We start from the raw sequence: 17,028 nt of genomic DNA on the forward strand, positions 1-17,028 counted from the left end.
CCAGTGGCACTGGGACACTAGTGTTTATTGATGATGTGACATAGGACAGAAGCAGCCGAATGAATTCTGAGGTGTTCAGAGACATCCTGTCTGCTCAAATCCAGCTAAATACAGCAGTCAAATTGATTGGGCGGTGTTTCATGATACAGATGGACAATGACCCAAAACATACAGCCAAAGCAACCCAGGAGTTTATTAAAGCAAAGAAGTGGAAAATTCTTGAATGGCCAAGTCAGTCACCTGATCTTAACCCAACTGAGCAGGCATTTCACTTGTTGAAGACTAAACTTCAGACAGAAAGGCCCACAAACAAACAGCAACTGAAAGCCGCTGCAGTAAAGGCCTGGCAGAGCATTAAAAAGGAGGAAACCCAGCATCTGGTGATGTCCAGGAGTTCAAGACTTCAGGCTATCATTGTCAGCAAAGGATTTTCAACCAAGTATTAGAAATTAACATTTTATTTCCAGTTATTTAATTTGTCCAATTACTTTTGAGCCCCTGAAATGAAGGGATTGTGTTAAAAAAAATGCTTTAGTTGCCTCACATTTTTATGCAATCGTTTTGTTCACCCCACTGAATTAAAGCTGAAAGTCTGCACTTCAGCTGCATCTGAGTTGTTTCATTTAAAATTCATTGTGGTAATGTACAGAACCAAAATTAGAAAAAAGTTGTCTCTGTCCAAATATTTATGGACCTAACTGTATAGATGATGGCATCCTCTGCTCCCACCTTCTACTGGTATGCGAACTGCAGAGGGTCGAGGGCATGGCGAACCTGTGACCTCAGGTGGTGAAGCAGCAGCAGCTCCATGGTCTTCATCACATGTGACGTCAGAGTGACAGGCCGGAAGTCATTCAGCTCACTAGGACGTGAAACCTTTGGGACTGGGGTGATGCAAGATGTTTTCCAAAGCCTCGGGACTCTCCCCTGTTCCAGGCTCAGGTTGAAAATGCGCTGTAGAGGACCCCCCAGCTCCGATGCACAGACCTTCAGCAGTTGTTGCGATACTCCATCTGGACCCACTGCTTTGCTGGCATGAAGTCTCCTCAGCTCTCTGCTCACCTGGGCTTCTGTAGATAGATAGATAGATACTTTATTAATCCCAAGGGGAAATTCACAATTAATTGTAATTGTGGGTGGGGTTGTATCTCCTATGCTGGTATCAGCAGAAGGATGGGTGGAGGGTGCAGTACTCCGAGGTGAGAGTGGGTTAGGGTGGTCAAACCTGTTAAAGAAGTTGTTCATCTGGTTTGCTCTCTCCATGTCTCTCTTGATGGTGGCACCCCACTTCAAGCTGCAGCCAGTGATGATCTTCATCCCATCCCACACTTCCTTCATGCTGTTATTCTGCAACTTCTGCTCCAGCTTTCTCCTGTACTGCTCCTTCGCTGCCCTGAGCTGGTCTCGAAGTTCCTTCTGCACGCACTTGAGCTCATTCTGATCACTGCCTTTAAAAGCCCCTTTCTTCTGTTTCAAAAGGCAGCTCCCTCACTTTTGGTTTGTAGTGAGGCTGAAGCAGAACTAGGTTATGATCTGCTTTCCCAAGCGCATGCAGCGGGGTGGCACTGTATGCGTCTTTCTTTGCATACAGTAAGTCAATAGTCTTATTTCCCCGTGAGTTACAATCCACATACTGGGAGAAGGCAGGTAATGTTTTGTCCAGCGTCACATGGTTAAAGTCTCCAGCAATTAGCACAAGCACCTCTGGGTGCTGCATTTGTAGTTTAGCAACAGCGGAATGGATGATGTCACCCACTATCTCCACGGCCGCCCAAGGAGGGATGTAAACAATAACAACAATGACGTGTCCAAACTCTCTGGGCAAGTAATAGGGACGCAAACTTACGGCCAACAGTTTGATGTCTCTGCAGCAAGTGGAGATTTTGACATTTACATGTCCAGAGTTGCACCACCTTGTATTCACATAGAGAGCGTGTCCTCCTCCTTTCCGCTTCCTGCATGTATTTGTGTCTCTGTTCGCTCTTACTGTGCTACACCCTGGTAGCTCCACATTAGCATCTGGGATGCTAGTTGTTAGCCACATTTCACAAAAACACAACAAGCTGCATTCTCTGTAGGTCCTGACATTTCTCACCAGTGCAGCCAGTTCGTCGATCTTAATTGATAGTGAGTTCACATTTCCCAGGATCACAGAAGGCACCGAAGGCTTGTATCGCCACTTTCTCGCTAGCCTCTTAGCTTTTAGCTTAACGCTGGCTCTGCTGCCACGATATGACCTTCTTACCTCGTCAGGTAAATAGGGAACCACACTGGCACAAGACTTTGTTCTCAGAGCTGGAAGTTGACTACCTAAATAGACGACTCTCGGCGTGTAAAAATCCATGTCCAAGTAGTAAAAAGTGTCCAGGGAACAAGTCCACATAAAAGAAAGTGGTAGGAGTGATCAGTAAAATAGAGAAAAAGGTAGAAAGATAAAGTCATACACGGAACTGCTGGAAAGGCTGCCACTCACGGCGGCGCCTGAGTCATATACAGTATAACATACAAAGTTTGTGTTTTCTTTCACAGTAGGAATAAGCAAGTATGGCACCTTCATGAAAATGTTCATTAAATAAATGTTCTTTAAGGAATGAACTATATTCAACTTTGTTTCATGAATACGCTATTCTAGTAAACATTGCATCTTTTAGCCCAAATTATTTAGATTTTTTTCTGAAAATCCCAATAATTTATAGCCTCTGATTTCTCTTGCTTTCTTGTTGTTGTAGATATTTGTATGGTGAAGAATGTATATTATTGTGCTGTTTATATTTATTTTGTGCCAATTCATAATTCAGGCTCACATTGTAGAAACCACAGAGAAGGGCTTAGTCCAAAGTAATGGTGATAAATTTGAGAACGTTTTTGTTTCAAAAGTTTTTCATCCACAGAGAAATTTTCATATCGTTGGTGAAATGTCAGACATGTGAGGTTTGTCGACCATAAGCAATGTTTGTTTATGCAGCAAAGTCAAAGTAAATCACAATGCTGAAAGCATAAGGAAACCAAAAAGCACTTGAAGAAAAAAGTAAACTGGATCTGTCGTTTTGTACAACTGCTTTTAAAATTTCAAATGAGTATAGGTTACCCAAAGCTGTGTAAATATAGATGGTGAATCTTGGCAAAATAAATATTCAAATGTTTCAAGGCACAGTACAAGTCAGCAGATACAAAAAAGGTAGGACTATCCCCACAGTAAAAATAAGATCACGAAGTACATTATCACAGCAAAACTAAAGTCGATGCTGCATCACAAGATAAACATGTCTCAGCATTTTCAGAAAGCTCAGTTTTCCCCATCCATGCTGCTACACAAGACCCAGTTCTTTTAAATGTATACATTTGGGGAGCATTTTCAAAAAAGTTTATTTTCAGCTGTTGAAACACAGTTTTAGTGTGGAAGGAAAGTCAAAATAAATGAAAAAAAGATGATTTTTTTTCAAATGATTCTGTGATCTGTGAAAGATTATGTATGACGTTAATCTGCCTCCTGCCCTGCAAACAATTCCTCCAACTTGCAGGGAAAATGTGACGAGTGGTGGCAGGATTGGCACTCCAGCCACTGTAAAAAAAACCTCACGCTGTTCAATGTGGTGCTGAGGTGTCACCCATTGCACGGCTGCATTTGGATCTCAGTCTGGGTGGTTCACTGTGTGGTGGGTTTGGCAATGAGCTGTAATCAGTGCATGCTCCCAACCTCCTCCTCTAAGAATTCCCTGAAGCTTCTTGTACATTTTTAAAATAAATGGTAAGCTTATACATTCATATGAAAAATTAAGTATACTCTATGACAGTTGTTGACTTTATTGTACTTGACTAAAAACAAAGGAAAATTTGCCATTTGCCACCAATAAATGTAATGGTCTACTGGAGAAAATATAATTGTGTAATAATAATAATTCTTTGCATTTATATACCGCTTTTCTCACTACTCAAAGCGCTCAGCAATTGCAGGTTAAGGGCCTTGCTGAAGGGCTCAACAGAGCAGAGTCCCTATTGGCATTTACGGGATTCGAACCGGCAACCGTCCGATTGCCAGTGCAGATCCCTAGCCTCAGAGCCACCACTCCGCCCATTGTACCCATAGCCTCAGAAGCTGGTATTGCCCCCTTTAGCAGAAATGACTTCTTGTAGGGGTTTTGCATAACTGTAAACAGTGTAAGCAGTCTAACATCGACTCTTATCATTTTTAAGTACACTTCCATGCAAAATTCCTTCAGTGGCAAGATGTTTGTTGGTTTTCTTGCATGTACTGTCCATTTCAAATCCCCCTACATTTCAGTAGGATTCAAATCAGACCTTTGAGTAGGTCAGTCCGTAGCTCTCTTCAGATCATTATCATGTTGAAAGGTCCATTTCCAGTTCAACTTCAGCTTCTGGACAGATGGTTTCACATTCTCCTCAAGTAGACTTTGATATAGTGAAGATTTCATAGTTGACTTTATGACTGCAAATCTTCCCCGTTCCTGAGGCAGCAAAGCAACCCCAAACTAAAACATTTCCTCCTCCATGCTTCACAGTTGTCAGTTGTTATGAAGTTCTTCTGAAATGCTGTCTTCGGTTTGCGCCAAACATGTCAGTGAGCATACAACTCCAACTATGACTCATCTGTCAAGATGGCCTGGTTTTACCTAGATGCTCAATGGCACACTGTAGCCTTACTCTAATGTTCTTTTTAGACAGTAGGGGCTTTTTTTTTTTTGGAACACCTCATGTGAAGGTTACATTTTCTCATTCTTTTTCTGATTAAAGATGTATGCACTTTAGCATCTACTTTTGCAGGAGTTACCTACAGATCCTGCAGTAAATGTCTGGGCCAGCCTATCCTGGACGTATTAGCAGTTGTAGGTAATTTTCGTTACAATGGAATGATTGATTTCAAATAGTTTGGTGATCTTTTTAAATCCCATGCCAGACTCCACACACCCTTCTTTCTGAGGGCATTAGAGAGCTCTTTTGATCTTGGCATCAGAACAACACACACATGTGTCAATAGCAAAGAGAACAGGACACCATAGATATCTGCAGCTTAAATAAGGTAGGGTTCACCTGCATACTCCCTAAGGAGGTTCTGACCATTGGTGCCTAATCTGGAACACCTGATTACAAATTTTAAAGATTTGAAGTAGTGATAAATATAGCGGTGGACTTGCTTTTTCCACAAGACTAACCTGCATTTTTGGTCTTCATTTAAATTATGAGAATGAATGCACCGCGCCAATCTTATGTCATTTGATGAAGTATATCACTGTTAATCTGTAGGCACGGTTTGCATGAAGATCTAATGTTTGCCTGTTTAGATATTTTGGAAAGAGTCAACAATTTCCATGTGGTGTACTCTTTTTCACATGACTATTTACCCACAGAATAGTTACACATATATTTTCCTCTGCTTAAAGTACCATCATTATGCACTTTAACACCCATTGCATGTCTTGTATTTTTAAACAGGTGGTCTTTTTTGCAGAATAAAAAGTACTAACGTAGAACTTATGTACTGCATTTTGTTGCAGGAAATCCACATTCACCATAGATAGATAGATATGAAAGGCACTATATAATAGATAGATAGATACTTTATTAATCCCAAGGGGAAATTCACATAAATATGGTAGTAGCACCAATTGCTATAGCTGAATACCAAGAAGATCAGCTGGTCATATTTGCTGCACATAAATAAGTAGCTTACGTTTCTTTATTAGACCTGAAGTATCAGGTCTTCATTGTTTTGCATGCTGAGACAAAAGAAGCATCCCTTATAACAGAAGACCGATCATTCTAAAGCCTGGGTGCCTGTGACCCTCCTTTGGTAATTTTGTTTATCCTTGACATTGTTTAGCTCTTTATGTTTTGATCACTGTTCACCATAGATAGATACTTTATTAATCCCTAGGGGAAATTCACATATTCTAATATAATTCCCATATTATCACATGCGTTTAAATTGTTGGCTCTAGCAGGCTGTGCATTCTTGATAATGGCATATAACAGATTCCTAAATGGTTCCCCATCGTATCTCTGGGGGTTGTTGCACTCATCACTTCATTTGCTTATTTTACTTTAACCTGGTAGTATATTAGAAAGTGTACAGTATAAAAGCTGCAACACATATACTCTACATGTGTTGCAGCTTTTATACTGTACACTTTCTAGTATACTACCAGGTTAAAGTCAAATGGATAATTATTTTAAAAATAAATAAAGTACATTTAAACATGAGACATCAGTCAAGTCATTTCACTCCTCTTTTCTCATTTAATAAAAAAACTTCTTTATCCCTCAATTGCAAGAATAGCACATTACTATCATGTGTTGTATCAGTACGTTTAATTTTAAATGAGGTTAAGCAGTAAAATTGTAAAAGCATTTCTGTATTACGGAGTTATGAATCGGAGAACTTGTCTGTATATAAAGTCATTAAACAAGCTTAACTATTTTGACATTAAAAAAAAAAAAACATCTTGAATAATTTTAAATTCATCTGAATAAACTGTATAAACTTATCAAGTTAGAAAAATGTATGCAGTGGCCTGTTAAGCGATAAAATGCAGCCAGTTCAGTTAACTGTGCTTAATCTCTTATCATTGTGTTCTCCTCCTTGCATTTCTAACAGAGGTTTTTAAATATTATTTTATTCAAACAGAAGAAGAAATTCAGTTTTTCTTTATTTAGAAAGACATCTCTGTGGTATCAATGATGCACATTTTTTCGTTTTCACAGAGCATGCCTAATACTTTGCTACGTACTGAGTTTCTGTACCCATAACACAAAGCCTTGATTCTATCAGTTTAAATGTTGTAGACCAGTTTCCACCTCTGTCTCCATTTGGGCATTTGGTGGCAAATCCTAAAATGATTTTAACGGGGTTTGTATGATCAACAAGTACCTTTTTTGTCTTATTATGCATATGTCTATTATTTTCTGCTTTAGGCCCAATGCAGCCTGGATAGGTTTTAGTATCCTGTCTCTCCCAATTCAGCAAAGCAAGTTTAATTTTCATTGACAGATGTTTTGTGCTTGTGACCCCTGGTTTTCCATCATGTGTTACAATCCGTGCTGGGTCATGCGCTGCAGCAAAGATGTTTTCGTCTTTTGCCGATGTTTTATTTGCCTTATGTGACCAGTACAAAGACATTTTCCTTGTATGTGTTCTTTCCTGGTAACAATATAATGCAAAGATAAAGAAGTAAAATTAAACAATACAATATTCGCCATCACACAGAAATGTGCAATACATAGTGCAAAAAAATACAACAGCTTACAGCTTTGGGGTCAGCAGGATAACCATCAGATAATTTGGATTCTCCAGCTGTTCATGACATTATTGTAAAAAGCTACAATTGTGGTCAACGTTATTGGCAAGCCGGATCAACCTCGGGGAATCACGCCACATGGCCGTAGTGCGTTAACTGATGCTTCCTTTCAATGGCGGTAATGTGCCTCATTTGGGACTCCATGAGCAACCACTCATTCGACACAAAGTCAAACCTGCGGTACCCAAAAGTTCTCCGGAAAGACACAGTACCAAAGGAGTCCAGTCTTTGTCTAAGGTCACTGGATAGCATCCATGTCTCACAACCATATAGCAAAACAGGAAGCACCAGGACTTGGACCTATGTCCTTTTACAAAGATATTGGGAGCACCACATACCCCTTTCCAGCGACCTCATTACCCACCATGCTCTTTCAATCTGTCAACTGATTTCCTAGGATGAGTCTCCAGAGACAAGGTTGACACTCTGCAGACAGAGTGGCTGTGCCCAAGAGGTCGTTAAAGGCCTGGATCTTGGTCTTTATCCCGGACACTCACAAGTCCAGACACTCACTCATTGCTTGGTCTCTCTCGATAGCCCCAATCAGAGCCTCCATTGACTCTGCGAACATCACGGTATCTCGGCAAAGTCAAGATTAGTGAATCTCTCTTCACAAAAGATGCCCCACAGCCACTAGACCCTGCGACACTGCTCAACACCCAGTCCATGCAAGCACTGAACAGAGTAGGAGCAAGAACACACCCCTGACGAATCCCAGAATCAACTGGGAAAAACGTGAAGGGTTCTGCCTCCACTCTGCATAGCACTCACAATAGCAGTGTACAGTCTGGCCATGATATCCAGCCACCTTGAGGGGATCCTGCACCACAACTTGTTTAAAAAAGGCTGCTGCCTAACCAGTGTTAAGACCACTACTTACAATGTCCAAAACACTAGACTCAATCATGTAAAAAAACATTCTTAAAGAACGTGAGAGGGAATTGTGTATCTGACAGGCAGGTTGTGGGTTTAAGGTGAAATAACGTCTGCCAAAAAAGGAAGAGATACAAGCTCAAACTGATGAAAGACAGCAGAGCATGTAGAGCAGACAAGAAGGCTCATCAACAGAGGGTGTAATGTTAGATCTAACGTCAATTGTTTTAACAAAAAATCTGAGAAGATCCTCGCAGACTGTTGATGACTTGTCAGGACGTGTAGGAATGGTCATGATTTAGTGTGATTTTGGGTCCTCTAAGGCCACCAATGTTTATTTTAATTGTTAGGTCCGCTTCCAGTGTTATTGGGGCATGGCCTGTGAGGCCTGGAATCATGCGTAATTGACACAACAGGATAAAAGCATGGCAATGAAGGTAAATCCTTATCTGATCTGTGGATGCCAAATCTCTGAAATAATCAAAAGTTTATCATTGTGCTCTTTTCTTGTGTGTCCTTTCCGTTTTGACCCTCTCGTTCTCTCGACAATGATTATTATGTCTCATTTTGGGTTTCGGTGTTGTTTTGTTTTTTACGCACATCTTCCTGTGTTTGCTCAGGTGTTCAATCGCCAGTTTTCTGACAGAACAGGAGCGAATGGTTTAAAGATAGTGTTAAATAAAACTGTAGGTCTACAATAATTATTTGCAATGTATGAAAAATACGTTGTTCTTGTAGATTTCACAAGTTTCTTGTAATTTGGCAAACTGTCCCATAAAATATCATAAGACACCTGAAATTTGTCTTTTTTTTCCAATTATGATTTGCACACCTACATGTCCGACTAAGGTTACGAGAGGCATTACTTATCAGGTTTAGGGTTTGAACACTTGACCTTCAACAGAACATGATATTGATGATGTTCACACAGCATTCATAAACGCTGTAGAAAACTGGTCGACAGTACTGGGGTTTATTGTGCGAGAGCAGCAAGCCTGATTACGAATATTGACTGTTTGGCGGGATAAGGAAGCCTCGGTTACAACAGGCAGGTGATCAGAAAAGCCAGCAGCACAGATTGTATGCTTACACCATTTGATCCAATGTATGTCCATGTTGATGGGCTGGGCCTCTCACAAACTGAACAAGGTTAAAAGAATCAGTAAAGTTTAAAAAGTGTTCAAGCAGAGGTTTACTTGGGCAGCACACATGAACATTAAAATCACAGAGAGTTAAAAGCTTGTCTCAGTTTGGTGTAATTCCTTCCAGAAATTTGGAGAATTCCTGAATAAAGTCCTTGTTAAAATTTGATGGTCAGTGAACCACTGCAACACAGCACAGGGTGAGACCAGTCTGTTTCAAAGAGCTGTAGTTCAAAGCTGAAGTAAATATCAGGTGTTAATTGCCAACAATAATAACAGATTTTAAGTATTGTTGCTAATCCACTACTCCAACCCCAGTCCTTACTTACAGTGTGAAGCCAGAACGCACTGCACACATACAAGTTGTGGTCCCTTCAATAAGTGTGTTGATATTCTAGTCAATAAGTGGCGGTGTATAGTCAGTGTTGTATAAATAATAATGTCACAGCAGAGGATGTGAGACTCTGCTGATGGTAGAAATGTGCTATTACTGACTTTAAGGGGAAGAAAAAGAGAAGGTGGAGTGACAGACCTATTGTCCAAAAGCAGTGAGGGAGGAGTGAGTGTACTTTTCTCATGAGTGGGGGGGCCTACATGATGAGCAGATACATTTCAAATGTTTTTGCATGTCTTCCTTGCGTTTTGATGACCTGTTGTGCCACATTTAGCACTTTTTTCATAATTCTGGCACTCACATATCCAACCTCTCCTTATAATTCACTATTTTGGATCCATGGCCGTGTCTTCAAATCTGACGTTCTTTTCACCACACAGCAGTTGTGCTCAGCCCAGAAGCATCAAGTATAAACTAGGTTTAACTCGCCAAAGAAACAAGGAGGACCCCTCTGCTCAAAGACTGACATAAAATGGCATGCCTGATCTTTGACCAAATCCACCTTGAAAGACCATAATCCTGGTAAAATATTGTGGGGACTTATGAAACCAAACTGGAGCTCTGTGGCAATGCAGATCAACAATACATTTATAGGACAAGAAATGAAGCTTATAAGAAAAAGAACATCCTTCCAACAGTTAAATATGTTGTGTAGTTGTTTCACTACCTCAGGATTTGAAGCCCTTGAACATATTGAAAGGATTGTGAAGTTAGAGGATTATCAATGTATTTTGGAGCTAAATGTGATAAACTAGGGGGCTTCGTTTGCCAACCCCCCGGCCTTTGTGTCTGTGCCGCTCGCGTATGCGGATTTCACTTTCACCAAACAACAAATCTTTTAATTCTCGCGGATACGCCTCTTTATTAGAAAGAAACACTATTTTTCCCTGATGGCATCATGAATTAGACGATCTACAAGTCTCCAACTTAAAGTTTAAATCTTAACAACATTTATATACTTCTGTCATATCACCTATGTCCATATATTTGATTGCTTTTCGCTGTTCTGTTATTTCATCGAGTAATAATTTCTGTTTGTTTGCGCTAATGCCATCTTTACTATAATTTTTTTTGAGACTTTCGAATTTTAGTATTCATTATCTCTAACCTGCTCTCAATGTGTAGCACGGCAATGTTTTTGAACCTCATTATGACGTTTTACTTTGTCATCTACTGTTTGTGTTCTACTTTGTCATCTACTGTTTGTCTTTTATTTCCGGCCCCGGGTGTGGTTAAATCTCTTAGCACAAAGTCTCATCTCGCAGGACGTGAAATTATCTCTCTGAAAAAGTCATGTCTCATCCCAGGCTAAAAAGTCTTGTCTCGTCCCAGGATTTTTTTTATATAATAGAGAGACCCAAAACATACAAGGCTACAAAAGAATGGGTAAAGGGGCTTAAATGGACAGTTTTAAACTGTAATGAATCCTGATTACAGTCCGTTGACAACTTTTAGAAATAGTTGAAATCTGCAATTTAGAAAAGGATTCCTGGAAACATTTATGAGCTGGAAAAAATTGCAGTTGGAGAGTGGGAGTAATGGCCAACAGACAGATGTAAGAAACTTGTAGATGGCTACAAGAAACACTTAAAGGCTGTCATCATTGTCAAGGGTTGTGCAATCTAATATTAGTGAAGGGTGCCAGTAATCTTGATCTGGTCATAATTTTGTTTTTCTCTTAGAAATTTTTACATCTAATTTGTATGAATATCTTTTTTTTTTTACACATTCTATTAAAACATTATGGAGATATAAAGTTAGTATGTTTCCAGTTTTTTTCTCAAGATTTTGTACATTACATACATAAAGTGCAATGGTGCCAATAATGTTAACCACATCTGTATTTCTCAATCTGCTGGCCTGGCTTTGGATTGTAATTTGCTATTTGCCCCACTGTTACCAGAACTTAAACTATGATCTTACTTTGTAAAGTCCAGGGCTAGTCAGACATTAGATCTTTAACTTGGACAAATTTATCAGTCAATCTTCAATTTCAGTCTGTGTCTTTTGCTATACGCAACTAGCTGTTCCAAAGTGTATTTGTTTTTGAGTTAACTTTTGTGAGTACAGGCCTGTCACTCATCTATTCAGTTAGGTTAGAATTCATTCTCTTTAATTTCTGTAAGTACATTCTGCATGTTATTCATTCTCTATTTTTTTTCACTTCAATGCCATGTTCCATTGTGGAATTTGAATGTAATAACTTACAAACTGCATTTTTCTAATCAACAGATTTTATGCTGGTGGCTCAGAAAGAAGTGGTCAGCAAATTGTTGGTCCTCCAAAGAAAAAAAGTTCAAATGAATTAGTAGACGATTTATTTAAAGGGGCCAGAGAACATGGAGCTGTTCCTGTGGAGAAGGCTTCGAAAGGTCTTGGAGAATCTAGTAGAGCACGGGTATGGTCAAATACGATTCTTTTCCTAAATTCTCTATGTCATAGGAATATTTTAGAGTAACTGTAAAGGAAATTTGAATAAGACCTATTTTTATAGTACTTTTAAGTCAGCACTCTATCAAAAGGCATAATGATACAAAATGACAAAATGTTATGCAAAATATTCAAATGCTTGATAACAGGACAGGAACATAATAACAGCACAGGAACATAAACGCTAAAAAGAGCTTTTCAAATTAAAAATTAAATGATAGTACATTTTGTTGTTCATGTGCTGTGAAGTAAATAACATCTGCACCCCTTTTACATCCTCCACCTGAGCCACCGATGAGTTACAGGTTGTACGAAGGCTGCAATGTAACCCAATCTCATAATTTTTTTTTTTTTAACATATCTACGAGGTGCGATCCAAAAGTTCCTGGAATGCATTTATTTAAAAGCATACACACCAAATAACAATTAATGGTGAACAGCTCCTTCAAAATAGTCGCCCGCTGAGTTGATATACCAATCCCAGCAAGATTTTAACCTTTCGAAGCACCTCTGGAAGTCGTTTTTTGTCAGTGTGTTCAAGACATCTGTTGTTACCGCTTGAATCTCCTCTACCGTCTCAAATCTGCGTCCCTTGAGCCTCATCTTCATCTTAGGCAATAAAAAAAAATCAGACGGCGCTAAATCAGTACGGAGGGTGGGGAATGGCAGTAAACTTTGTAGAAGCCAAAAATTCGAGCACAACCAAGAGATGTGTGAGCTGGTGCATTGTCGTGATGCAAAAGAAATGACTTGTCAGCCTACATCTGAGGACGTGTTCAGCGACGATTTCGCAAATACCTTAGAACATCCCTGTAGAATGCTTGTTGCAACATTTCATGGCTTTCTTTTGCTGTTTTTCTCAGTTTAAAACAGAATTTAACACACACTCTTTGCTTTTTCAAATCACTCATTTTCACGAACAACCCTTCACAGACACAACCGAAGTTTAAACGAGAAATGCGACTTGAAAAACAACTGTGCTAACGTTATAACGCGTGATAACAGCTCTCAAGGACAACTTGAACTGCTATCTAGCGGCGATTGATATAACCAAACCCTTCTGGCTGCAGAATAAATGCATTCCGGGGACTTTTGGATCGCACCTCGTATAGCAAATAGCTGAATTAAAAACTAAACTAACTCTATTTATATGTTTCTGTTACTGGATTGCACACTGCACACTATTTTTTGCTTGGCTGTGAAACTGAGTTCCACAAAGGAATGGCACACCAATACTTGAATGTCTTGCCTTGTACCCAGTTCTACTAAACTAATGAAAACACAGCTACTTTTACTTATAATAAGTAATGCGTTGGCTTACTCGTTACTTTAAAAAGCAATTGGACTACTAAATTCACATTATTTTTGCCATGTTGCCAAACTTTGATCCTTGCATTGTACTGCTGAGCTTAGCTCTGCACATTCAGCTCCTCAGTGTAAAGTTAGTGATTTCAGAAATACTGTAACCTGGTTAAGGGTTTACATGGCAACATAACCAGGATATTCATGGAGAAATCTACCTCTGTTAACCAGGTTTCTCCAAGACCAATAACCTGGTTTCTGTAACTGGAATAAAGGTTTACATGGCATTTTACAAACCAGGTTTCTGTCAGTAACCGGGTTATTAAGATGCCTATAAATACACTGAGTGAGAGAGCTTTGTGGTTAGACCTTGGAAGACAGTAACAGAGAGCAAGACCCACAAAGCTTAAAAGTGTCTTCATAAAGTACTTTGTAATGAGAGTTGCAATATTGTGCAGACCAAGGTCAGGTAAACCTTTGTCTACCATATTAATATTGGGCAAGCAGTAATCCATATTACTAACTGAAGGTTGTAAACCGGATGGGCGCAGGGCTCACCGGATGTTCGGAAACCCCAAAGGTCCATGCTGTGACAACGCGCGCGCCTACAACGCGCTTGCGAAAGGAGTCACGGCACACACCAACTGTGACAACGCACGTGCCTACAACGTGCTTGCGAAAGGAGTCACGGCTCAAACCAAAGGTCCATGCTGTGACAATGCGCGCGCCTACAACGTGCTTGCAAAAGGAGTCACGGCTCAAACCAACTGTGACAACGCGTGCGCCTACAACGCGCTTGCGAAAGGAGTCACGGCTCAAACCAAAGGTCCATGCTGTGACAACGTGCGCGCCTACAACACGCTTGCGAAAGGAGTCACGGCTTAAACCAACTGTGACAACATGTGCGCCTACAACGTGCTTGCGAAAGGAGTCACGGCTCAAACCAAAGAAAACACAGAAACGAGACTACAACCTGTGAACTACACCTGAGGTAAGGCGTGCACGCCAGGTTGTACGGCTGCCCGGACCCGACTGCCCACACCACCGCATATACCCTCCATGATATGTCTTCACGCAGCGGCTTCCCACCGAGGCGCATATTGCACTGTGGCGCTTGCCCCACAGTCAGACGCAGCGGCTTCCCAGAGTCAGTAGGTGGCCCCCAAACAACACAACCTGTTCAAGCAGTTGGTGTCAGTGAAGGCAACAGACCCACGTCCCCAAAAAACGAAACCGCTTTAGTACAGATATGCCTATTGGATTAAATGACATTTCCTCAGACGCATCCGCCCTCCATGATATGTCATCCATCCACATATCAGATGGAACAGAAACTGATTGCCATTCTAGGATTTCCGATTCGCTAGCGAATCGCGGGCTTACTTGTGACCCATAAGATGGAGTGTTATATAGTTCTTTTTCAGGCTGTAGCAGAGTTTTTAAACTAAGTAAACATTGGAAATTGGCAGGACTCTAGTTGTATCATTTGAGGGAGACACTGTATATTCATTGCATCCTCTCCAAGTCAGGCCGCCACATTTTTAGTCTGCTTCTGTTTATTAATTACAAATGCATTATAATTAAAACACAAAAATACATCCAATGAAAATGCATTATGATTTTGGCCCACACATACACACAACACACACTGCAATATATAAACAGGTGCCATTGATGTATTACATAAATAAGGTAGGAATGTAAGAGTAGCATTTTATTTTGATTAATGAATAATTTCGCTTTATTTGGTTTTGGATTTATTAATTATTGGATTTATAATGTATGTAATAGGACCAAGGATTATGTTGTCAGCACATTGTTTACTGTATTTCTGAAATATTTGAAAGGTTGTCAAAATCCAGCTTGTTAAGCAACACTCTTTCATCCTTAATAGCCTTTTGCTGGTGGTGGTTATCGTCTTGGTGCAGCACCAGAGGAGCAGTCTGCCTACGTAGCTGGAGAGAGGAGGTCTTCAAATTCATCACAAGATGTATGTAGATATTTCTAGCATGAAGCGTTTTGAGTAAATTGGACAACCGTAGAATTTTTTTTTTTTCTGTTGACAGGTTCATGTGGTATTAAAACTGTGGAAATCTGGATTCAGTTTAGATGAAGGAGAGCTCAGGAGTTACTCTGACCCAGAAAATGCTCAGTTCCTAGAATCCATCAGGAGGGGGTAAGACAAAGATGTTCAAAGTCTCCTTGAAAGCAACGTTAATGTGATTTTAATTAGTTGCACAGCTTGAGTTCCTTTCCTTAAATTCCTTTAATGAACTAATATACCAGTAAGGTTGTGTGTGTGTGCATGCACGTGTACAACTGTTTACAGCTTTTGGTATATCATTCTCGTAACACTGCTTTTAGTCACTTTATATCCCCAAAGATAACTCTGGAAGCTGTTTTAAAATGTTAATTATCATATAGCATCTGAAATTATACTGGCTAAAATAAGTCTGAAAAGTCAAGCTAATTTAAAAAACTGATATCCAGCTGCTATCTCAAGATATTTTTATTAATGTTATTTCTAGTAATGGGATTCCAGTATTTACTTGGTGGAATAAGGGTACCCAATTTTAAAAATATAAAAGCGGTTTCTCTTGCTTGTAACAGTGTATTATTCAGAATATGTTCCTGGCAATGTCAGTAAAATACATTAATCAAATTAAATTTACTGAGGCTTTTGCAAGGGCACCGACATATTTTCGTAATGTAGATTAACCATCAGTGTCTAATCAGGGTTATTTTATTTGATGAATTGAATGAAATTCAATGAAAGAGAATGTAAATGGCAGGTAAATCCAGTATTTTATATAGGACTTAAATGGCATGCCTGATCTTTGACCAAATTTCACCTTGAAAGACTGTAATCCTGGTAAAATGTTGTGGGGACTTATGAAACCAAAATGGAGCTCTATGGCAATACAGACCAACAATATGTTTATAGGACAAGAAATTAAGCTTATAAGAAAACAAAAATCCTTCCAACAGTTAAATATGTTGTGTAGTTGTTTCACTACCTCAGGAATTGAAGGCCTTGAACATTTTTAAAGGATTGTGAAGTTAGAGGATTATCAAGGTATTTTGGAGCTAAATGTGATAAACTAGGGGGCTTCGTTTGCCAACCCCCCGGCCTTTGTGTCTGTGCCGCTCGCGTATGCGGATTTCACTTTCACCAAACAACAAATCTTTTAATTCTCGCAGATACGCCTCTTCATTAGGAAGAAACACTACTTTTCCCTGATGGCATCATGAATTGGACAATCTACAAGTCTCCGACTTAAAGTTTAAATCTGAACAATATTTACCTGCTTCTGTCATATCACCTATGTCTATATATTTGATCGCTTTTCGCTGTTCTGTTATTTCACCGAGTAATAATTTGTTTGTTTGCGCTAATGCCATCTTTACTATCATTTTTTTGAGACTTTCGAATTTTAGTATTCATTGCATGTGTATGTGCTTTGCATGTGTATCACGCCAACGTTTTTGAACCTCTTTACAACGTTCTACTTTGTCATCTACTCTTTGTCTTTTATTTCCGGCCCCGGGTGTGGTTAAATCTCTTGGTACAAAG

General features: G+C 39.7%; 1 protein-coding gene across 1 annotated transcript in view; it reads left to right on the forward strand.

Annotated features, from left to right (window-relative positions):
- The window catches only part of nsfl1c (NSFL1 (p97) cofactor (p47)), a 66,187-nt gene that overhangs the window by 36,161 nt on the left and 12,998 nt on the right, over nt 1-17,028 (forward strand). The window contains exons 4-6 of the mRNA XM_028812133.2: nt 11,955-12,120; nt 15,349-15,444; nt 15,521-15,630. Of these exons, the coding sequence (XP_028667966.1) occupies nt 11,955-12,120; nt 15,349-15,444; nt 15,521-15,630 (372 nt within the window). The remainder of the gene's footprint in view (nt 1-11,954; nt 12,121-15,348; nt 15,445-15,520; nt 15,631-17,028) is intronic.

This window comes from Erpetoichthys calabaricus, chromosome 10, assembly GCF_900747795.2.
Source record: "Erpetoichthys calabaricus chromosome 10, fErpCal1.3, whole genome shotgun sequence".
Taxonomy (NCBI): domain Eukaryota; kingdom Metazoa; phylum Chordata; class Cladistia; order Polypteriformes; family Polypteridae; genus Erpetoichthys; species Erpetoichthys calabaricus.